Genomic DNA, 23,084 nt, shown 5'->3' on the forward strand with positions numbered 1-23,084 from the left:
GCACCCTGGGCCTCCATGCAACTGTTTTCTTTTGCTTTTTGGGTCACAACCAGCGATGCTTAGGGGTTACTCCTGGCTCTGCACTCAGGCACTCAAGAATGACTCCTGGGGGGACCATATGGAATGCTGGGGATCGAACTCGGGTTGCAAGGCAAAAACGCCCTCCCTGCTGCAACTCGACTCAAAATATGCGGCGGACAAGGCAAGGCTGGGTCCTGAAGAAGAACAGGAGGAAGAACGAGACGGGAGCCTTTTATATAAAAAACAATTGTTGCTTACAAAACAAAACATATGGCAGAGAAAGCTTTAAAAAAAAATGAGAGAGACAGAGAGATCGAAGGAAGGCATCGTCCTTGCTACTTCTCCTACGTTTAAAAAAAAAAAAAAAAGAAATCCCATGTCTAACTCTTTCGTTCTCTTCCTTAAGGAAAATACTCGGCTGAGGCACAAGGTTGCTGGTGCTGCTGGCCGCTGGCCAGCGCGCACGGCGTCTCCGCGCGGGCGGGGCCCGCTCTCACGCGCGGGGATTTAAGGCATTTTTTTTCTTCTTCTTCTTCTTCTTCTCTCGTTTCGGACCAAAAAAACCAAAGTGTATTTTTCAGTTGCTTTCCCGGTTTATAAAAAAAAAAAAAATTTAATTAATTAAAAAAAAAAAACAAAAGGAGGTTGAAAAACGCTCCTTTCAGGCTGGGGCCCGGCGAGCTGCGGGTTTATCCGGGTGGGGTGCCCGGGAGGCCCCCTCCGGGCCGGCGCCAGGTGGAGCTGGTCGCGTCTCTCTGTCCGTCTGTCGGTCCGCCCGCCCGCCCGCCCGCGGGGAGGCCCTGAGCCTGGGCTGCGGGGCCGAGGTCGGGGTGGCTGGTCCCGCTGGGGCGCCCTTCACATGTGCCCGGCGGGGTTGTGGGCCTCCCCCAGGCCCGGGTGCGCGGCCGAAAGCACCATCTGGGGGTCTCCGACCACGCTGGACACTTTCTCCTCTTCCCGACGCTTCAGGCAGGCGGCTTTGGGGTTCAGGTTCCGCTCTAGGGGAGAGGGGAGAGCACTGTGGGAGGGGCTGGCCCGCGCGGGCCGGGGCGGGTGCCGGGCTGGGGGGCGGCGGGGGGCGTGGCGGGGGAGCCCCGCGGGGCGCCGGGCCTACCTCGCACCTGCTGCTCCAGGCCCAGGATGACCTGCACGGCCTGCTGCAGGATGAGCAGTTTGGTCTGCGCTTTGTCCGACTTGAGGTGCAGCTGGCACATGCGCCCCAGCTCCCGGAAGGCCTCGTTAATGTCACGCACGCGCACCCGCTCGCGGGCGTTATTGGCCATGCGCCTCTCCCGGTCCCTCAGGTCTTTCTCCTCCAGGGACAGCGCCTCCTCCGGACTGCTGCGCAGAGCCGCGCGCGTGTTAGTCGGCGGCCTGGGCGGCGCCTGCGTGCGCGGGGGCCCGCGTGCGTGGGGTGCGGGGGCGTGCGTGCGCGGGACGGGGCTGGGTCTGCGCGTGGGGGTGCGGGGCCTCTGCGGGGCGCAGTGCCACCGCGTGCATATGCAGCTGCAGGGTCTGTGGGTGTATACGGGGGTGGGGGGCCTGTGCGTGTATGTGGGATGGGTGAGGGCTTGCGGGGGTGAGGGCCTTTGGGTGTATATGGGGGTGAGGGTCTGTGGGTGTATACGCGGGGGAGGGTCTGTGGGTATATGTGAGGGTGCAAGGCATGTGGGTGTATTTGGGGGTGAGGATGTGTGGATGTAGATGGGGGTGAGGGTCTGTGGGTGTATATGGGGGTGCAGAGCCTGTGGGTGTATTTGGGGGTGAGGACATGTGGGTGTATATGGGGTAAGGGTCTGCGGGTGTATATGGGGTAAGGGTCTGCGGGTGTATATGGGGTAAGGGTCTGCGGGTGTATATGGGGTAAGGGTCTGCGGGTGTATATGGGGTAAGGGTCTGTGGGTGTATATGGGGGTGAGGGTCTGTGGGTGTGTATGGGGGTGCGCGTCTGTGGGGGTGCAGGTTCTGTGGGAATTCGGGGTGTGTGGGGACCCAGGGCTGAGTGGCAAGTGAGACCCCCAGGACACGCCATAACCTCCTGCCTCCATGAGCACGCCCCGGCCGGGACAGGCCAGGGAGCCTGGTGTGGGGCTGGCTGTGGAGCACGAGGGTCCCAGCTCTGGGGAGGCTTCAGGGCACCCCAGTCTGCCTGTGCCAGAACGACGTGTGGGTGCGGGTGAGAGGCTCCGCGGCCCTGGGCCTGTCCCTCCCTGTCAGCCCCACAGCTGCCTGTGTGCTGGAACCCTGGTCGGCGCGACGCGGGACCCTCACCTGGCTCAGTGCCCGGCTGCCAGCGGGCAGCATGGCCAGCCCCCAGGGCCTCCACCCGGGAGCACCAGGCTCCCGAGCTGAGGGGCCCAAGCCCTCTGCAGCCCTGCACCCCTGCCTAGCTGGCTGATGCCTGGGACACCCCGGCCACGCTGCTGGCCCCCACCCCTCGGGTCCTAGCCGGCCCCTGGAGCCCAGGACAAGCGCGCAGACCAAACTGACAAGTCAGGCCAGGCCCTGGGGCCGCTTCCTGCCCTCAAGCCCCGGCGGGGGCATTGGGGGTGGGCGCCCAGGTGCTCGGGCAGCAAGTGCGAGGTGGGGGGGCTGCCTGGGAAGCCGGGAGGGGGGGGACAGCAGAGGCAGAGAGCAGAGAGGCGGCACGAGGACCACCAGGGGAGACGCAGAAGCCTCAGAGCTGAGGGGACAGCGGGCGGGGCCGGGCTGGGTCCAAGCGACAGCTGCAGGAGAGAAAGGGTTAACGGCCGCGGGGGGCGGGGGGGGGGAAGATGGGGGGAGCAGCGGAATGAGGGGAGAGGTGGGGTGGGGGACCTGCAGGGGGAATGACGCCGGAGCCAGGACGCAGTCAGGACCGAGCAGCGAGGCCAAGCAAGTCTGCAGGGGAGGCGGGGCAGATGTCCCCCGACCGGAACGGGACCCCTGGGGTGGGCGAGGTGAAGGAAGGGGAGCAGTGGAGGGGAGGGGTCAGAGGAGGGTTCAGGGGGAGGCGGCGCCCAGAGGCAGGGACACAGAGCGTGGGGGTCCCCGAGGGGGAGGAGAGTGGGGAGCGATGGGGAGGTTTGTGGGGGGGGTGGTCACAGCGGGGGAGAGTGGGGGCGGGGTGCGGAGGAGAGGGCGGCGGGGTGCAGGGGTGCGGGGGCGGGAGGGGAGGCGGGGAGGGCGCGGCGCCCCCACTGACCTCGCACCTGCTGCTCCAGGTTGAGGATGACCGACACGGCCTGGTGCAGGATGAGCAGTTTGGTCTGGGGCTTCTCACTGTTGAGGTGCAGCTGGCACATGCGCCCCAGCTCCTTAAAAGCCTCATTGATGTCGCGCACGCGCAGCCGCTCCCGGGCGTTATTGGCCACCCGGCGCTCCTTCTCCCGTTCAGCCTTGTGCTCTGCGGGGACAAGGTCGTCCTCGTCCTCGGCTGGGCTACGGGCGGGAGGGGGGCCGGGCCAGAGGGAGACGGAGCGTGAGGCCGGGGGGGGCGGGGGCGCGCGGCGGCGGCGGGGCGCGGGGGGGGGGCGGGCACCTGGTCCGGGGCCGCAGCGCCTTCAGGTCCTTCTTCTCCTCCTCCGACGGCTCGGCCGCCAGCCCGTTCTCCTCGTCCTCCTTCTCCTCCCGCTTGATCTCGCCCGCCGCCGCGCCGCCGGCCGCACGCCCCAGACCTGCACAGGACGAGGGTCAGCGGGGCCGGCCGGGACCCCGCGGGCGACCGCAGAGGGCTTCCCCCACGCGCTGTCGGCAAAATGAGCCGGGCGGAGGCCGGGAGAGACCGTGACCCCTGTCTAGTGACCAATCTGCTTCTCTGTTTTTTTTGGGGGGGGTCACACCTGCTGGGAGGGACCCCCACGGTGCTGGAGAGCTGGAGGCCCTAGTTCTGGGGTAAACACCCCCCCTACCCAGAGACCCCACTGTTCCCATCGCACAGTTTAGCGGTGTCATGAGGGACAGCTGCAGAATGGTCACTAGCGCAGTGGTTGTCAACGGGGACCCCCCCCCCCAGGAACAGTGCCAGGGACCAGAACTGCAAAGTCTCGTCAGCACAAGACTAAGGCACCCGAGTGGAGAGAGGTCTGTGGAAAAGGGCAAACCGGGACTGGTCACCGGCCACCCCACAACAGGGTCTCCCAGTCCCTGCCAGAAATGATCCCCGAGTGCAGAGCCTAGAGTCAGCCCTGAGCACTGCTGGGTGTGGCCTCCAAGCAAAAATTCAAGGTGGTGGGGTGGGGACGCACACAGGAAGGACATGAATGGCCAGGAGGGGACGTGGCGGGAACCCCTTGGCCCATCTGTGCACCAACTGGAGCAAGAGTCCAGCGGGAGGAGTTGGAGCGATAACACAGCGGGTAGGGCGTTTGCCTTGCACTGCGGCCAACCCGGGTTCGATTCCCAGCATCCCCATATGGTCCTCCGAGCACTGCCAGGAGTAATTCCTGAATGCAGGAGCCAGGAGTAACCCCTGTGCATCATGGGTATGACCCAAAAAGGAAAAAAAAAAGTTCAGTGGGGGTGGGCACGCGCTTTGCACATGGCTGACCCAGGTTCAATCCCCAGCATCCCACAGGGTCCCCCAAGCACTGCCAGGAATAATTCCTGAGCATCACTGGGTGTGGCCCAGAAACCAAAAACAGAAAAAGAAGAGGGGCAGTAACAGCCAGGGGCTGCATGCCCAGAAACGTCTTGGTCCTGTCAGGCCACTCGACACCCCAGGCCAGCACGACCAAGCTCCTGTGACTGGACAGAGGACCTGCCACTTGGACAAGGACATGCCGTGCAGGACCCACACACAAGGGCGCCAACTGGGGAGTCCTGGGGGGGGGCAGGGGAGACACAATGAAGGGATGGGGGTACAGGGCATGGTTATCTCATAGCACGGGAAAACTGGGCATCCCCTGGAAAAGAGGGACATGTGGGAGCCTCGGATTCACACATGGGGAAACCCGTGTGCAACAAGGGCCCCAGATGGTTCTAGAATGTGCCCGGTCAGGGAGGCTGCAGGCTGAGTCTACCTGCCAGGAAGGCGAATGGAGTCATAAACCCAGACCTGGTCCCCACCTCACTTCACCTCTCCAGCACCTGTGGGGCCCTGCGGTGCCGAGCGCACCCCCTCCCTAGGCTGACCCCCACTTCTCCTAGGGCTGCCAGGGGCCCTGTGACTTCCGGTGTGGCCCCCCACAGAGCTGCCAGGATGTTGGATGAAGCCTTTATTTATTTATTTTTTGCTTTTGGGGTCACACCCAGTGATGCACAGGAGTTACTCCTGGCGGTGCTCGGGGGACCATATGGGATGCTGGGAATCGAACCCGGGTCGGCCGCGTGCAAGGCAAACGCCCTACCTGCTGTGCTATCTCTCCAGCCCCTCGGGGGTTACTCCTGGCTCTGCACTCAGGAAGTACTCCTGGTGGTGTACTGGTGGACCATATGGGATGCCAGGGATTGAACCCAGGTCAGCTGGGTGCAAGATGGGCGCACTCTCTACTGTGCTATCACTCCAACCCGGATGGAGCCTGTCTGACCCCCAACTGCCCAACCCTCTCCCTCAGGCCAGTCCCACTCTTCTCCCAGCTTCTACCCAACCCCCAACCCGCCTCCACTGCCAAGGGTCTTCTGCACCCGGGCAGAATCCCTACCCCAACACCGGGTCACCACAGCAGTCAGCCCCCCAGCACGGGCTCCCACTGTACCCGTCTCCTCGGCTGAACCAGGAGCCCTGGGCAGGCGGGGTGCTGAGAGCCCCGGGCAACCGCTGCGGGATCCCCACCCGCCCCTGCCCCGTTCCTTACACTGGACCAGTTGAGCTGGGTGCGGGGTAACCCCTTGGACAAGCGGGGCTCACTTACTGCCGTAGGAGTCAGGGGGCCGGGTGAGGTCAGGCAGGGCGCTGGGTTGGCTGGGCAGGGCGACAGGGTTGTGCGCGAGGCTGGCAGTGCCGGAGAGGCTGTCCTCCGCATGACCACCTGCCACCTGTTGTGAGAAAGGGGCTCAGCGTGGGAGCAGAATAACCCCCGCCCAGCTCGAGTGCCCCGCCCCCAATTGCAAGCCCCGCCCCGCTCACTGACCCCGCCCACCAATCACAGCCGCCTCAAACCACGCCCACTCTCAGGTCCCGCCCCTGCCCCGCCCCACTCATCAGGCCCCGCCCCCGTGCCACCCCCACTCACCAGCCCCGTGTGCCGCCCAGACAGAGGCAGGACTGGGCCTGGGAAGCCAGAGGCCAGCGGCGCGTGCCCAGGCAGCAGCCCGTGCAGGTCACCAGCTGAGCCCACGGCGTGGCTGCGCAGCACATGGATGGCCTCATCCAGGTGGTCCTCCAGCTTGCTCTGTGAGAGGACAATGCGGGGCATTTGTTCTGCTCTGTCTGCTTGGGCCTGGCTCTGAGTGGGGTTTTTTTTGGTTTACTTTTTTTGGGGTGGGTTACACCCGGCTGCACTAAGGGGTCATACCTGGTGGGCTCAGGGGTCCATATGGAGTGCCGGGAGACAAGGAAAACACCCTCCCCGCTGTACTATCTCTTTAGCCCTGAGTCCTGTTTTTAAAATTTTGTTTAAAGGGGCCACACTAGCGGTGCCAGGGCTCACTCCTGGCTCTGTGCTCAGAGATCATGCCTGGAGGGGCTCAGGGAACCCCATTTGGTGCCAGGGACTGAGGTGGTGTCAGGAACCCCCAGTCAAGTCCCTGACCCTAACCCTATCCCCATCCTGTCCTTTCCCTTCAGGCCCTGGCCTTTTATTTACGTTTTTGGCCATACTTGGTTGGTTGTTTATTTTGGTTTTTTGGGTCATACCTGGCGATGCACAAAGGTTACTCCTGGCTCATGCACTCTGGAGGTGCTCAGGGGACCATATGGGATGCTGGGAATAGAACCCAGGTCGACCACGTACAAGGCAAATGCCCTACCCGCTGTGCGATCGCTCCAACCCCTTGGCCATACTTGGTTGTGCTCAGGAATCAAATCCAGGACGGCCGTGTGCCAGGCAAGAGCCCACCCCACTGCGCCATCTCTCCAGCAACCTGATCACGGTCATATTTATTTTTATTTTTTTGTTTTGGGGCCATACGCGGCGGTGGGCGGTGCTCAGGAGTTCCTCCAGGCTCTGCACTCAGGAATTAATCCTGGCGGGGACTGGGGGACCTCTTGGGATGTCTAGGATTAAACCCGGGTCAGCCCTGTGCCAGGCCAGTGGCCTCCCTGCTGTCTTTTTTCTTTTCTTTTTTTTTTTTTTTTTGCTTTTTGGGTCACACCCGGTGATGCACAGGGGTTACTCCTGGCTCATGCACTCAGGATTAGTCCTGGTGGTGCTTGGGGGACCCTATGGGATGCTGGGAATCGAACCTGGGTCGGCTGCGTGCAAGGCAAACGCCCTACCCGCTGTGCTATCGCTCCAGGCCCCGGTCATGGTTTTAAAGCACCTACAGCCAGGGCTGACATGTCAGTGCTGGTCTGGCCTAGCTGCTAACAGTACCCCCGCCCTCCACAAACGCTGAGCCACACTTACCAGGCCGTGCAGACCCCCGTCATAGTTGGGCGATAAGGCACCGGTGGCTCCCGCGCGGGGCCACTGTGATGTCCCTGGGAAGGAGATGGGGTGTATGAAGGTCAGAAGAAGCCAGGTCAGTGAAATTGGGGGCACCAGGCAGTTAAGTCTTCACCGCGCCTGCAGGGCACGGAATGGCCACACGGGGGCGCCCGAGAACGCAAGGCTGGAACCCCACAGAAAGGAGCCCTGGCCTCTAGACCCCTTTGCTCTCAGGGCCCCTGCACCCCCCCTGTCTATCCCATGGGCTGGACTGGACTCAGAGCAGACGCTTGGTGCCTGGCACATGCTGTTCAGAGCCCATCAGCCCCCCTCGTCACACACATAGCTGGCTCAAGCCGGCCTTCTGGCTATGAGCCACACAGCTCGAGGCCACCTCCTCCAAGCAGCCTTCCTGGATGCCAAGAGAAGCAGGAACCCGCAATGTGGTGGGATTCAGCTTTTTTTTTTTTTCTATTTTGGGGTCACACCCAGCAGTGCACAGGGGTTAATCCTAGCTCTGCACTCAGGAATTACTCCTGGTGGTGCTCAGGGGGACCTTTTATGGGATGCTGGGAATCGAACCGGGGCCGGACATATATGCAAGACAACTGCCCTACCTGCTGTGCTATCGCTCCAGCCCGGAGATTCAGCTTTCTGACCTTAGAACAGCCTGACTGTTCCCTGCCCACCCACCCACCCACGTATTGAAATCTGAAGGTACCCGCAGCATCCTCCGCCCCCGACTCTCGGACCCGGGCACAGACCTGCCAAGCCCTGTGGCGGGGAGCCCACAGGCGTGGAGGGGCTGGAGGAGAAGTTATTGCTTGAGTGATCCGGAGAGTAGATCTGGGAGCGGCAGCGGGGAGAGAAACAGGCCTGGGGGTCAGGAGGCTGATCCCACCCCCCAGCCCCCACCCCACCCCCGCCACTCCCTTGTGCCCACGCCTCAGCCTCACCGAGGCCAGCGCCTTCCCCAGGGCGTCTCCGGAGCTGCCGGCCGTGGTCCCTCGGGAGCCTGTGGGAGGAGGGAGGTGAGGCCCACCCCGCTGGGACCTGCCCGGCATCCCCCACTGACCAGGGGCCTACACATATGCGTACCCAGGAGGCCGTCGGCCCCGCTGACGCTCACGGGGGGCGTGTGGCCCGAGACGCTGCCGTAGGCGGGGGGCCCGGAGGAGAAGGACGACACGGCCGGGAGAGTCCCGTTCACCTCGGCGCCGTGCAGTGGGTAGCCCTGCAGGGGGGTAGGGGAGGGAGAGAGAGGGGTGCAGTCAGCGGGGTCTGGGGTGCGCCCCCCCACCCAGCTCCCCAGCTGCCTTCGGTGCCTACCATGCGCTCGTGCTGGTGCAGACCCCCGAAGCTGCCGCCACCACCGCTGCCGCCTCCGGCCACGGAGCTGCTGCCGCCACCCGCGGACAGGGGCAGGGGTGACGACCCCCCGCCCAGCATGGGCCCGAAGCCCGCCTGGCCTGGGGGGTTCCAGAGTTCCGCTGAGGGGTGCAGGCTGCCATCTGTGAGAGGGGAGGAGGTGAGTTGAGGTGGGCGGGCCCAGGGACCCCCGCCTGCACCCCTCCCCCCACACACACCCCCCCCACCATGCACCTGGCATGTAGAAGGGGGCGGGGTAGGCGCTGCTGGGGGTCTTGGCCGAGGGGTAGGCGGGGTCCCTGCCGAAGTCATCACCTGAGCCGGGCGGGTACACCTGGAGGGGGGACACACTGGTCAGGCAGGAGGGCCCTCTTGAGCGGGTCCACCCGGGACCATGTCCCGGCCCAGGGGAGCTAGTGCCCGGAAAACTCCTACACAGATGTCAAAGCCCAGCCGAAAAGGCCCGGCCCCCTCCTCCCACCCCGCTTCAAGTTCAGGGCAATGTTGGCCAGGCCTGGGAGGCAAACCCAGGGATGAAGGCACAGGGGTCCCTGCGGGGGGCTGCCCAGGGATGGAGGCATGGGGGGGGGGGGGAGTCCCTGCCGGGGGCTGCCCCAACTTACTGAGGATGGCAGGCCGGGAGGCACCTTCCGGACCTTCTTGGGCTGAGCATCTGGGGAGAAGATGGGGAGAGGCGGCCTGAGGTCAGTCCCCACAGCTGGGACTGCCCTGCCCACAGGCCCCTGGAGATCCGCCCGCCCCCGGGGCCGGCCCCAAGCCAGGGCACCCCCAACTTGCACCGGGGCACCCAGGCTATCCGGTGCAAAGACAGCACATCACTGGGGTACCCTCCCGCCCCCCCCCCCGGCCCACTCACCCAGACCGCCGTCCGCGGCTCTCCGCCGGGGGTAGGACGGGTAATAGGGGGAGCCTCCCTTGGTGGCCGACGGGGACAGGGGGCTGGGGCTGCTAAGGGCCAGCTCACCGGGCAGGAATCCGGCCTGCAGCAGGAACGGGGCGTCAGCAGGGGTCTGCACCCCGCCCCCCACAACCCCACCGGCATCTGGGATCCCACCATCCGGCAGACTCGGGGGTCACCGCCAGGAACAGGAAGCGACAGAACTCTGCCAGGACCCCCTGGGGGACCCCCTCGGACCAAGGCTAAAGGGCAGATAAAGGAGCCCCCAAGGAGCCAAGTGAGGGTCCCCCCACCCCCGCAACCCCAGACAGTGGGGGTGCCGCCCACCCGCTGCCCACAGGCAGCCGACCCCAGAGTCTCAGCCTCACCTGGGTCAGACCGCCGACGCCCGCGTCTCTCCCGAAGGCGGGGTACGCCACGCCCCGCTCGCCACCCTTGCCTGTGGGTGAGACGAGGTTACGGGACGCTGACGAGGGTGTCCCCGGGGCCGCGGGCAGACGCAGACGCTCCATCCTGCCCGCCTGCCTGCTGCCAGGCCCCCACCACCGGCCCAGCCCGGACCCAGAGAGCTCTGGACCCTTCTGCCAGGGTCAGCTCAGAACCAAGTGACCAAGTGTGACCGCAGCGGGAGCCCGGCTGTGGGCGCCTGGATGCAGCCTCGCCTGAAGCAAGTCTGTCGGGTCAGCTCTGGAAGCAGGGAAGTGAGCGGCCTCCTGCACCCGCTCCCCACCCCGACCCACGGCCAGGATCAGACACTACCCACTTCTCTTGCTGAATCATCTTTTTTTGGGGGGGAGGCGGGGGGGGGAAAGGACCACACCCGGCAGTGCTCAGGGCAGACTGCTGGCTGCGCTCAGCACTGCCGGGTGTGGTCCTCCCCGGCACACCTGGCGGTGCTCGGGGGACCCAATGGGGAGCTGGGGATGGGACCCTGGCCGGCCATGTGCAGGGCCCGCACCCTCTTGGCTGTCCTACCGCCCCGGCCCTGAGGGCCTGACTCTAATTGAACTTGACCCGACGCTGCAGCCACCGGTGGGCTGGGGGCACACAGGACCCCCAGGGCGGGCAGTGTGGATTCCAGGGAGGGATGACCCTGCCCGGCGCCGCGCCGTGCCAGGGCTGGGGGTCGCCCCAACCCCACCCCTTGTGTCCTCCTGGGCGGCAGGACTTAGGACGCCACACAGAGCAGCCCGAGGACCCCACCGCAAGTACCCCGTGGGTTGGGCCCGGCTACAGGAACCAAGTACGGGCCGGAAGTGGGGCGGCCGGGAGGGGAAGCTGGGGTTCCGGGGAAGGGTGCAGGGGACAGCCGGCAGGTGGACCGGGCACTGGGGCCCCGCAGAAACTGACCGTGGGAAGAGGCAAGGGGAAGAGACCAGGGGAACCGCGGGCAGAGGGTACCCCAGGGCAGGGCTGGGTCCCCCCTCCCCCCAGACAGCACAGTGGCAAGGGCCTTGTACACGGCTAACCTGGATTCAATCCCTGGTACCCCATACGGTCCCCCAAGTACCGCCAGGAGTGATCCCTGAGCACAGAGCCAGGAGTCAGCCCTGAGCACTGCCAGGTGCGGCCTCAAAATTACAAAAGGAGACTTGCGAGGCCAGAGCGGGTAGGGCATTTGTCTTGCACGCGGCTGACCCAAGCTCGATTCCTGGCATCCCATGGGGTCCCCAAACACCCCCAGGAGTGATCCCTGAGTGCCGAGCCAGGAGGAACCCCTGAGCATCGCTGGCTGTTGCCTTCCCCTCCCCCACCGCCAAAAAAATGCCAGAGACTTGAGGGACAGAGTGACAGGACAGTGGGGAGGACGTGGGTCCGCACGGAGCTCACCCGGCCCAATGACCAACATCGCGTCTGGTCCCCCAGAGCCCTGCCGGGTGTGACCCCGTAGCGCAGAGCCAGGAATGATCCCTGAACACCAGCAGGTGTGGCCCCCAAACAAAACCAAACATCACACTAGGGGCCAGAGCCATAGGGGAGCGGAGAGGGTGTTTGCCTTGTACGTGGCCAGCCCAGGTTTGCTCCCCGACACCCCCTAGAGTCCCCCAGCACTGCCAGGAGTGATCCCTGAGCACAGAGCTCTGAGCATGGCTGGGTGTGACCCTCCCCACCTCCCTGACCAAAAAAAAAAAAAAATTAGCCCTGAGTTTGCCTTGCACGCGGCCAACCCGGGTTCGATTCCCAGCATCCCATATGGTCCCCTGAGCACCGCCAGGAGTGATTCCTGAGTGCAAAGCCAGGAGGAACCCCTGAGCATTGCCAGGTGTGACCCAAAAATCAAAATAAAAAAAAATTAAGCCCTGACAGCCTCCTCCCACCCACCCCCCACCCCCCAGGGACTCTGGGGGTTATGCCAGACCAAGGAGTTCCCGGAAGTGAGCCGTGACCCATGTGATCGAGAATGAAGCTGGCCCCCGTGCCAGGGGCGGAGTCTCCCCCCTTCTTGACACCCCCACCCTGAGACAGCACACTGTCCCCTTAGGACTGCTGAGTTGACATCTGAGGTGTGTCCGGCCAGTCCCGTACCAACCCGGCAGGAAGAGGGGCTCAGAGCACCCCTGTTCTGCCCCCACCCAGCCCAGGGACAGTCACTCACCGCTGAGCCCAGGGCCCAGGAATGTGGATGAAGGGAGGCTGCTGGGGGTCTCGCTGAAGTGGGCGCCCGCTCCGTAGGTCTGTGGAGAAACGGGTTGGTGAGGGGGGCTGCCCGCAACCCCGCCCTGCTCGGCTGGGGGGAGGGCGTCTCGGGGGTCAGGCCGGCTGAGCCCCGGGATCCTCATGGCCCCCCCACCCAAGGGGACACAGGCTCTGGCAGCCCTTCTCACCCGGCTGCTGTCGAACGAGGAGCTATTCTGGTCTCCGGTGGCCCAGGAGCCCGAGCTGGGCCGGTCCTCCAGAGCTGTGGAGCAGGAAGAGAAGAACCAAGGTCACATCCCGACCCCCACATTGTGGTCGACCAGCACAGGCAGGTCCCCAGCTCAGAGTACCCCAGTTACTCTGGTGTTCTGTCACACCCCAACTCCCATCATTCTCAGCCCAGGATTGGCACTGGCAAGCAAACCCCTACCCAACCCTCCGAACCCCAGCCACCATGCCCCGCCATCCCAGCAGAGTCCCCAGAGAGCAGTTCCCAATGGGCCTGCCCGAATCCTGGGAAAAGGGAGGCGGGAGATGGGGGCGGGGGGGGGGAGAGAGAGAGGGCGGGAGTTGGCAGTGGCATCAACATCTGTGTGGGCAACACAGCCCAGATGCCACAGACACCCTCCAGGAAGAACCGATTCTGAGTCCCACAGAGAGGAATGCAGGGTCCCAGAGGGGGCAGGGCTCGCCCTCCTGGCGTTGAGAGCCAGGACTGGGTGGGGCCTTATCTTCCAGAGCAGACAGGAGGCCTTGGGGTTGGGGGGTGCTCTGCTCCTGCACACGCATCCGCCCCCCACCCCGTGCCATGGTTTCCCTCCCTGCACAGAAGGATCCGAACAGACCCCACTGGTGGGGGCTTACAGACCCCACAGGCTATTCCTGGCCCCTGCCCTGGCCACCCCCACCCCCCACACACTAGAAAACTGCTCCCCCCCACCCCCACGGCTCCTTCTTTCTATTTCAGTGCCTTTGTGTTAATCATTTCCCCCCTGGAGAATCCGTGTTTAATTGCCGCCCGATTTACATAATTATGCATATTAATCATGGCACCTGATGAATATTCATACACCTCATTTAGATTTTTGTTTTCTAATCAAAAATTTCCAGCGTGATTATAGGGAGGAGGGGAGGGGGCTGGGGTGCAGCCTTGGAAGATAGGGGGCCTGAGGGGGGTTCTGGAGTCTCTGGGAATCCAAGGGGGGGGGCCTGATCCCAAAATGCCCGATGCCACTTGTCCCTGACTTAGAGGTGGTGGAGGGGTGAGTGGTGGGGGGCCTTGGGTAAGGCACCAACAGGCCCAGCCTCAGTTTCCCTGAGCCAAAGCCCTGTCAGCACGGTTTCAAGGCTGGCTGCAAGGACCCCACCCCCACAGATCCCCAGAACCCCCCTCAGACGGCCCCCGAAGTGGTAACGCCAACCCCTCCCCTACCCCAGAACAGTTATGGAAGCCCCCTCCCCGATTAATTATGCATCTTAATAACCTGCAGATGAATGTTTGTGCCGGGCAGTAATTAACAGGCACCCACAGAACCAAGACAGAGGCTGCGCGATGCTGGGACTATGGGGGCCATCGGTGAGGGTCCCAGGGTTCAGGCTGGGCCCCCCGTACCTCCTTGAGGGAATCGTGTTCATCGGCCTGTGTGCCCACAGCAGAGAGGGCAGGCACGGGCCGCACGCCAGGTGGCCATCAGCGGCCTGCCTAGGGGGCTGGGTGCCCCCGTCAGCTCCCAGGCCAGGCCTTGGCCAATGGCTCCACACAGCTCCAGCTCTGCGCCAGACCCCAGGAGTCATTTCTCCCTGTTCCATTACGGGACTGAAGTGGGGAGGGGGGGAGGGTCAGAGCGGAAGGACATCGAGGAGGGAGCCGGCCTTGCATGTAGCTGACCGGGGTTCAATGCCCGGCTCCCCGTAGGATCCCCCGAGCCCTGCTGGGTCTGGCCCAAAATCAAATTGAAAAAAAAAAAAAAACCAACAAAAAAAAAATAGCACAGCAGGTAGGGCATTGTTTGCCTTGCACACAGCCGACCCGGGTTCGATTCCCAGCATCCCATAGGGTCCCCGAGCACTGCCAGGAGCGATTCCTGAGTGCAGAGCCAGGAGGAACCCCTGAGCATCGCTGGGTGTGACCCAAAGAGGAAAAAAAAAAGTGAGGGGGTACTGCTGGAAAACTGGGGACTCTGGGGTTAGCACACTGACGCGTGATAAGGAGTCAAGGACAGCCATACCCACCGCAACTGCGGGGGATCCCCAGCCCCTTTCAAAGAACAGAGTGCAGAGGGGTCTCACACAGCCAGAGGCCCCCAAGGAGTCAGGGTCGCCCTTCCTTGTGGTTCTCAGACCCCTGCTGGAGGTGCCGGGCTTGGGGGGGCCCGTGTGGTGCCTGGGGCACAGTGTGTACCCCCGTGTCCCCCACGCAAGCTCCAAGTACCTGGGAGCACTGCGCTGGGACAGAGGCCCTGGGGGCCCGGGCAAGCTGTGGCCAGTCGGAGTCAGACACTGGCCAGGAAGGCCACCTTCCGCATCTCCTCCCGGCTGCACCCGGTGCGGGGACTACTCCGGGCAGGGTTGGGGCTCGATGGGGAGCCGGGGATGGAACCCGGGGCCAAGCGTGCAAGGCCAGTGCCCTCCCCGCTGCCCTGCCTCTCGGGCCCCTCCCTCCGGTCTCTGATGGGGCAGAGACGGGGCTGACCGAGGGCAGGTAGCGGGCAGGGCAGGCGACGGGCATAGGGGGAAGGGGAGGGATGGGGACAGGGCTGCACCAGGCTCGGAAAGACCCTAAGCCCCCCCCCCCACAGGGCCAAGTCACAACCAGGGGACCCAGGGGCGGGGGTGGGGGGGGGTGACGCAGAAGGCCCGGCTGACAAACCGCGGGTCATGTCTTGACCCCCACAGGGCGGAAGGGTCCCTCCTTCACGGCGTGGGGACCCAGGAACCCCGCAGGAGGAGGCAGGTGAGACCCCTGAGCATCGCCGGGTGTGACCCAAAAAACAAAAAACTCAGAGTGAAGGTCAGTGGAAGCAGCCAGTAGAGACTGTGGGGACCGGGGACCCGGACAGACACCACACAGAGGTCCCCAAGCAGGATGCCAGGCGCAGTGGGCACGGGCATCATACCAGGAGGCCCCAGGCTCCACACCCAGCATGGCAGGGTCCCCCGGGCACCTCTCGATGTGCTCAGCCACCACCCGAAACAGCAGGAGGGCAGAAGGCAGCCAGGCTGGAGGGGGCGGATATGTGCAGGGAATGGGGTTTCCCAGGGACCAAGGCAGGGGCGCGGGGGGAGAGGCTGGGCTTCGCAGAGTGTTCCAGAGAGGAGGGTTTGGGGAGCAGGGTAGAGCTCAAAGGTGTGGAGGAGGCCGAGGGGGTGAGGAGCGAGGAGTGAGGGGTCACAGGCGCCTGGGACAGCAGAGAGGAGGGGCGAGACCTAGACGCGGGACTCGATGGGCCCCCCGGAGGGCTGCAGGGAGAGAAGGCCAGGGAAAGTGCTCGCCTGGCACGAGGCCAAGCCCCAGCCCCGTTCAATCCCGGGCACTGGGACAAGTCCCTAGAGCCCCACCGGGAGCGAGCTCTGGGCACAGAGCCAGGAGCCAGCCCCAAGCAGAGCTGGGAGTGGCCCCCGAGAAGACAAAGTGGAAAAGAAACTAGGGAAGAAAAAAAAGACAGGGTCAGGGAGACAGGACAGCTGGGAGGGCATCTGCCTTCTCGCACGCCGCCAACCCGGGTTCGATGCCCGGCATCCCATAGGGTCCCTCCAGCACTGCCAGGAAGTGATTCTTTTTTTATTTTTTGCTTTTTGGGTCACACCCGGCGATGCACAGGGGTTCCTCCTGGCTCTGCACTCAGGAGTTACTCCTGGTGGTGCTCGGGGGACCATATGGGATGCTGGGAATCGAACCCGGGTTGGCCGCGTGCAAAGCAAACGCCCTACCCGCTCTGCTATTGCTCCAGCCCCAGGAAGTGATTCTTGAGTGCAGAGCTAGGTGGTAACCCCTGAGTATCACTGGGTGTGACCCCAAAAGTTAAAAAAAAAGAAAGGAAGAAAAGGAGGAATACATATATACTTGACTGAAGAGATGAGACAGCAGCGAGGGGCTGGCCTCGCACCCAGCCAAGCTGGGTTTGATCCCCGGGCCCCCATAGGGTCTCCCCAGCCCTGTCAGGAGTGATCGGCTATAAGCAAAGCAAGTGGCTCACCCCAATACTATCTCTCAAGCCCTTCTCTGCTCTGTCGTATCTCAACCTTCATCGTGCTTCCCGGGAACAGTCAGCTGGGGCTGGGGGCCCTCCCGGCAGTACAGGGGCTCAGACCCGCGGGCTCCTACATACAGTGTGAGCTCAAGCTTTCTATTGGGGGACACAGTCCCTTCCGCCTGCGGGAAACCAACTTTTCAGCAAGGCAGGGGGACCCCTCGAACCTAGACAGAGTAACTCCCGGCTGACCTCAGACAGCGGGTCATCGAGGCAGGAGCCCCTGAGGCAGAGACAGGACACCCAGCAGTGGGGCAACCCGGAACCTGGAGGAGGCTGAGGCCCAGGGGAGGTTCCTGGTGTCTCTGATGCCCCCCTTGCCCCCGCCACACACACACACACACACACACACACACACACACACACACACTGTTTGCCATACACACACCCAGGAACACAATGCAGCCCAGCTGTGAGGGGCTGAAGGCAGGTCACCAGCACTGGCCTGGTGAGGGGACGCTGGGCAAGAAGGGTCCAATGGGTCCCCTCCTCCAGGAAGCCCTCAGGGCTGACTCTCTCTTGGGCAGGGAAGTGGCAGCATCTGGGGGGCTGTGGGGGGCAGTTGGGGGGAGGGGGCGGAAGTCAGTGGGGATTTCCACAGTCAGAGAGGCTCTGGACAGCCCCACGGTCACTTCCCCAGATGACAGAGGGCAAAGCAGGGCATGGAGGTGGCGGGGACGAGAGAGGGTGGCAATCACTGACCCCCTCCAGTTCCCCTCCGGCCACTGCTCACGGACACCCCCAGGGGACGCAGCAGGCCTGACTCGAGATACCAGGGCAGAGCACCCCGATCAGTCCCCCCTCCCCAGGACCGCACGCCCCGCCGAGGGTCAGGGCCTGGGGGCAGGACCCAGGCCCTGGGCAGGCAGTGAGGATACCAACACCCCCCCAAGGTGGACAGGACAGGCCCTGCCCTCCTCCCTGCGCGTCATGTGATGTGACAGGCAAGAGACCCGAGTCCCTGAGCCAACAACTCCCGGGGGCCCAGGTGAGCCCAGTGGGCACCTCAGTCAGACCTGCCCCCCACGTCAGGAGCTGGGCAGGATACGGCAAGGACTGGGGGCTCCCCCTGCTGAGGGATGGAGCCCCCATCTCTGTGGGAATCACGGGGTCCCTATTCGCGCCACCACCCCATACCCCAGACCCTTTCAACCCAGCCCGGACACCCCCCCACCCGATGCAAAACCTACCTGACCCTCCGAACTGGGCAGTGGGCAGGGGAGCAGGCCGGCCCTTCCCATTGGGCACGGGCAGCGGGAACATCTGGGGGGGGCAGGGGAGGTCAGAGGTTAGGGTCCGCCAGCAATCCACAGCCCCCCACGCTTGCCTGGTCCAGGCAACTCCCAGACAGCCGGCACTCCTCCGCCCACCACCCACAGGATCGGGACCCTCCCCCTCATGGGAGGGGGGACTGCAGTCAAGGGTCCCCCACAACACCCCTCGGAAGGGCCTTCCAGGGCTGGAGTGGAAAGACAGTGGGGACGGCGTTCACCCTTGCACACAGCCAGCCCAGGTTCGATCCCCGGCATCCCATAAGCTCCCCTGAGCTCCGCCAGGAGTGATTCCTGGGCACAGAGCCAAGAGTCAGCCCTGTGTGGTGGAGCCATAGCACAGCGGGGAGGGCGTTTGCCTTGCATGCGGCCGACCCGAGTTCGATTCCCAGCATCCCATATGGTCCCTTGGGCACCGCCAGGAATGATTCCTGAGTGTAGAGCCAGAAGTAACCCCTGTGCATTGCCGGGAGTGACCAAAAGGAAAACAAACCAACCTCAGCCCTGAGCACCATGGGGTGTGGCCCCTGCACACACACACACAAAAAAAAAACCCTTCCAGAAGGGAAAGGCGAGGCTGAGTGTCAGGAGGTCAGAGCCTCCAGAGCGCCCCATGGGCACACCCAAGGGCGAGCCCGGCCCCCTCCAAGGCTGCTCTGCTCAGGACTCAGCCCTGGTGATTCTGGGGAGCCCAGACTCCAACTGCCCTCCAATATCTCCCATACTCACCTTTATTTATTTACTTATTTATTTTTTCAATCTGGGGGCCACACTCAGCAATGCTCAGGGCTGACTCCTGGCTCTGTGCTCAGGGATCACTCCTGGCTCTGTGCTCAGGGATCACTCCTGGCAGTGCTCAGGGGTCCTTATGGGGAGCCGGCGATCGAACTCGGGTCAGCTGAGGGCAAAGTGAACGTCCTCCCGCCGTCCTATCCCTCAGTCCCACTAGGGTTTGCTTTCTAATTACGGGAGCCCCTCACTTAACCCCTCACTTTTTCCTCCCCGTCTGCTTCTTTTATTTGGTGGCTGTCTGGGGTCACACCCGGTGATGATCCGGGCTGACTCCTGGCTCTGCATTCAGGAGTTTCTCCTGGCAGTGCTCCGGGGGTCCATCTGAGATGACAGGGCTTGAACCCAGGTCTGTCGCGTGCAAAGCAAATGCCCCGTCTCCTTTGCTTCTTTGACAGCTTTAGTTCTGGCCAGGATTCGTCAGCTCAGAAACAAACGCTGCTTTCTGGGGGGGGGGGGGAGGGGGAGGAGGCAGGAGCACTGTGAAGGGAGTAGTACCCCCCACCCCCTGTGGCTGGGTCACACTCAGTTCACAATTCTCAAGGCCAGGCGGCTGAAAAAAATCTCCCTGAGTATTCTCTGTCAGGAGACTCCACACCCGGGCTGCCTCCGCTTCCTCAATGCAAAGCCTCACAGCTTCTGGGGGAGTCAGGGCGGAAGCTGGAGTTCCGACCCACCTCTGGGTTCCGGCCCAGTGGTCTGCGACTTGGCCGTTGACACAAACAGCCCTGCTCACTGAGGCACAGCGAAGGAAACCGAGCAGCCCCCCCGCAAACGCAGGTCTGGCCAATTCCCCCCATGCATGTTCAAGAGGGGGTTTGATTTCAACCAGACAACTTAAAAAAAAAAAACTGCCCCTTGACCCCTGCCCCAGCTGTCTCACACCCAGGAGTGCTTCCTGGAGGTGATCGGGCGGGATGGAGGGAACTGGGGGTGTGTCTGCCCAGCCTCAGGGTCCTGCTTGGGTAATGTTCCCATTGTACAGCTGGGAAAGCCGAGGCCACGGTTACAGTCAGTCATGCCCAGGCGGGAGCTGGAGGCCTCTCCAGGGGGGCCTGGGACCCCCAGGCGGGGGGGGGGGGGGGAGGAACAGGTGCCGAGGGGAGCAGGCAGAACCTGGGCAAGTGGCCAGCTGGACCTGGGTGGGCACTCACCATGCTGAAGTCCAGCAGGTCGCTGAGTTCCTTGTCGGTGCCCACCGGCGCCATCCTCTGCGGCTGGTTCATCCTCTGGGGGCGGGGGCTGGGGGGCCCGCTGGGCTACAGCTGGACCTGGAGAGGGGTGGGGACACACACAGGGGGATATGGGGAGGGCTGATGCCGGGCAGGGGTGGGGTGTCTGTCCCTGGGGTGGGGGCAAGGCCGCCAAAATTGGGCGGTGGGGAGATTGGAGTCCCAGGCTGAACAATAGAGATGTGTGGGGGGGGGAGGAAAATCAGGGGATCTGTGCTCACACGGATTCCCCAAACTCCCAGGACGACCACCCTGGGATCAAGTTGCAGCGCTCAGGATAAAAAGGGGGGAGGAGGGGGGAGCCGTCCCTCCACCCCAGCCCCACCCCCCAGGCTTCACAGCTCCCATTTCCAGCCGCAGGCCCCGCCCCGGGAGGGGAGGAGCTACCAGGCCCAGGCTAAGCCACGCCCCTAAAGGGAGCTGCTGCCCGGCCCCGCCCCCCGGCGCAGACCACGCCCTGGATGGGGAGGGGTGGCCAGGCCCCGCCCCCGGGAAATTTGGTGGACCCTCCTCCCCCAGCAGCTGTCATGGCACCTTGTGGGTCCCTCACCCCCCAAAATTCAGAGCGAAGGAGTCTCCCAAGTCAGAGGGCGGAAACCCCTCACCACTTCTCCACTTCAGTGGGCCCTGCGCGGGGTCGGGACCCGCCAAGGTCCTCATTTACGACCCCCCCTCCACCCTCCACACCCCAAAATACGCGGTGCAAACTCTGAACAAAAATCCTGGACTGTGGTAAAGTCACCACGTAGCTGGGGATTATTTTTGAGCAACTCTGAAAACATCCCTTCGCCTCTCGCCCAGGAGTGGGGTGGGGGGCGCGCGAGACCAGAGTATCCCCCTCCTCCGTATCCCCACCCCCAACACGGCCCCACGGGGCTCCATTCCGCTAAAGGGGGCTGGGGGACTTCCACCTGCCAGGCCCCCCGTCCCAGCCGCAGAAGACGGAGCAGTTAGCGGCACAACCCACCACCCCCGCCCGCCCCAGCTCCTCCCCGGGGGGCCCCCCCAGGGGTGGGGGCGGCCCAGGAAACACCGCGAGGCCCGGAGGGTCCCGAGGTCGCGGGAGACCCCACGTGAGACCCGGAGGAGCCCCCCTCTTTGTTTGCCAACTGGAGATGGGGTGTGAAACGGAAGCCCCGCGCCCCCCCCCTCCCCCGCCAAGTTTTTTCTTGCTTAAAGGAGAGCGGGGCGGGGCGGGGGGTGGGGGGGAAGGACGCGTGGAAACCGACTGTTTTTTGGGGGGGGTGGGGGGACAGGAATATGAAACCAGTTGTTGCTTTTTTTTTTTCTTTTTCTTTTCTGGTGGAGGTAGTTGAAACCGATTTTACGGGCGACTTGGGAGAGGGGGAAGGGGGGGAACCGAAACAGCTCTGGTTCTCGGGGAGCTGAAAGTCTTGCGGGGTGTCACCAGAACTTTGGGGGACTCCGAAGGAGTTCGCGACCACTTGGAGAGAAGGCGGCCCCCCCAAGCGCTCTGCTTTCGGAAAGGGGGAAGGGAAGGCGGAGAGGCCGGGCAGAGCCAACCAACCCTCCCCTCCACAACCCCCTCCACCCCCCGTTCCCCCCAATCCCCCCCCCCCCGCAGCCGGTGCCCGCGGCGCGCAGCCCGGGAGCCTTTGAAGCTCGGGGCGCCGCCGCCGCCACCGCGTCCCGCGCCCCAGCCGCCGCCGCTCCCCGCACTAACGCGGAGCAGATGTTCCCCCCGCGGGCCCCCCCGGCCCCCCACAGCCCCCCAGCTCTTCGACCTGAGCCCACAGAGCGCGCCGACACCTTCCCCCGGCGCAGCAGACAAAAGAACCCTCCCTCCTCCCGCGCGCCCCCTCCAAACTCCGGAGCCCGGCCCGGACCCCTCCCGGGGTGGCGCGGGGCGGGGGGGAGGGGGCGCCCCAGGAATCCCCCACCGCCACTTCGCTGAGATGGGCCGGGTCCCGGGGGCTGGGGGGCGGGGGGGGCTCCGCTGCCAAGTTGGGCGGCCCGGCCCGGCGGCCCCGCCCGGCGGCCCCGCAAAGTTTCCCCAAGTGCCAGGCCGGGCAGGAGAGGGGGAGGCGCGGGCCTGGCGCGCGCGGCCCCTCCACGTCGCCGCGCGCCCCCCCCACCCCCCGCACCCCGTCCCCGCGGAAAGTTGGAGAACAATGACTCCCAGCCGGCCGCCGCCGCCGCCCCTCGGCCTGGCCCCCGGCGGGAGCGCACCCCCCAACTTCCCCGCGCCGCCCCCCCCCATCCACGACGCGGGGAGGCCCGGGGTCAACTTTGCACAAAGCGCACGCGGGGGGCCCGAGGGGAGGAGAGTGGGCGGCGGCGGCGGGGTTACCTGCTCGGCGCGGCCGGGCCCGCAGTTCGCGGGGGGCGGCGGCATGAACCGGGCCCCCCCGGACAAAGGGGCGCGGGCCGGGGGCCCCCCCGAGGGGCGCGCGCGTGGGTGGCGGCGCGCGTGGCTCGGGGCCCCCTCCCGTGGGGTCCGCTGCGCCGCGGGGCACGAGAAGGAGCCGGGGGCTGGCGGAGCGGCGTGCGCGGTGCCCCGCGCTGCCCGACGGCCCGCCGCGTTGGGTCGGCTCGGTCCGGCCCGCTACGCCCGCGGCCGCCGCCGCTGCCTCATCTTCCTGCGGCCGGAGACATGTTCCGCCCCCCGCCCCGCGCCCCGCAGGCTCCGCCCCCTTCAGGCCCCGCCCTCGCCCCGCCTCTCCCGGCCGCGCCGCGGATCCCTCCGCCGCCGCCGCCGCCGCTGCCGCCGCCGCCGCCGCCGCGCCCTGGGCGAGCCCTTCGAGAGCGACCCTCGGGAAGCGGCTCTAACCCATCGCGTCCCGGAGCTTGAGGGCGAAGGACACCCGCCGCGACGGAAGAGGGAAAAAAAGTGTCTGCCAAATGGCGCGCACAGAGGGCGGGGATTATCTCTCCGCGCGGAGGCGTACGTGCCTGGTGAGCCGCAGCACCTATGACGCCAAGCGGGGCCGGGACCGTGCGATGGAAAGATAAGGCCGAGCGGCAGCTGGCCAATCGGAGCGCGGGAAATCGGGATTGGCGCGGGTGCCAGCCAATCGAGACGAGGGCCCGCCTACAGCGCAGTCCAGCATGGAAAGAGGCGGAACTCG

At 64.8% G+C, this 23,084-nt stretch overlaps 1 protein-coding gene across 1 annotated transcript; it reads right to left on the minus strand.

Annotated features, from left to right (window-relative positions):
* Positions 1 to 716: 716 nt before the first annotated feature.
* TCF3 (transcription factor 3) lies at positions 717 to 22,657 on the minus strand. The gene is made up of 19 exons (XM_056112779.1): positions 22,307 to 22,657; positions 19,918 to 20,034; positions 17,894 to 17,966; positions 12,642 to 12,715; positions 12,413 to 12,491; positions 10,185 to 10,255; positions 9,775 to 9,898; positions 9,521 to 9,570; positions 9,132 to 9,231; positions 8,859 to 9,040; positions 8,628 to 8,763; positions 8,486 to 8,544; positions 8,294 to 8,375; positions 7,509 to 7,582; positions 6,174 to 6,332; positions 5,853 to 5,976; positions 3,542 to 3,677; positions 3,206 to 3,441; positions 717 to 1,019 (listed from the first exon to the last, which is right to left on the minus strand). The coding sequence occupies exons 2-19, from the start codon at positions 19,987 to 19,989 to the stop codon at positions 877 to 879; spliced, it is 1,974 nt and encodes a 657-aa protein (XP_055968754.1). The 5' UTR covers positions 19,990 to 20,034; positions 22,307 to 22,657; the 3' UTR covers positions 717 to 876.
* Between the last annotated feature and the right edge of the window lie 427 nt (positions 22,658 to 23,084).

This window comes from Sorex fumeus, unplaced genomic scaffold (genome assembly GCF_029834395.1).
Source record: "Sorex fumeus unplaced genomic scaffold, SorFum_2.1 ptg000019l, whole genome shotgun sequence".
Classification (NCBI taxonomy): domain Eukaryota; kingdom Metazoa; phylum Chordata; class Mammalia; order Eulipotyphla; family Soricidae; genus Sorex; species Sorex fumeus.

Excerpts from the sequence above, each read along its gene's own strand:
- TCF3 (XM_056112779.1), bottom strand. The coding sequence starts at position 19,989 with ATGAACCAGCCGCAGAGGATGGCGCCGGTGGGCACCGACAAGGAACTC. Across the intron at positions 8,764-8,858 it reads TGCACCAGCACGAGCGCATG|GGCTACCCACTGCACGGCGC; the intron begins GTAGGCACCGAA and ends ACCCCCCTGCAG. Across the intron at positions 8,376-8,485 it reads TGGGGAAGGCGCTGGCCTCG|ATCTACTCTCCGGATCACTC; the intron begins GTGAGGCTGAGG and ends TGCCGCTCCCAG.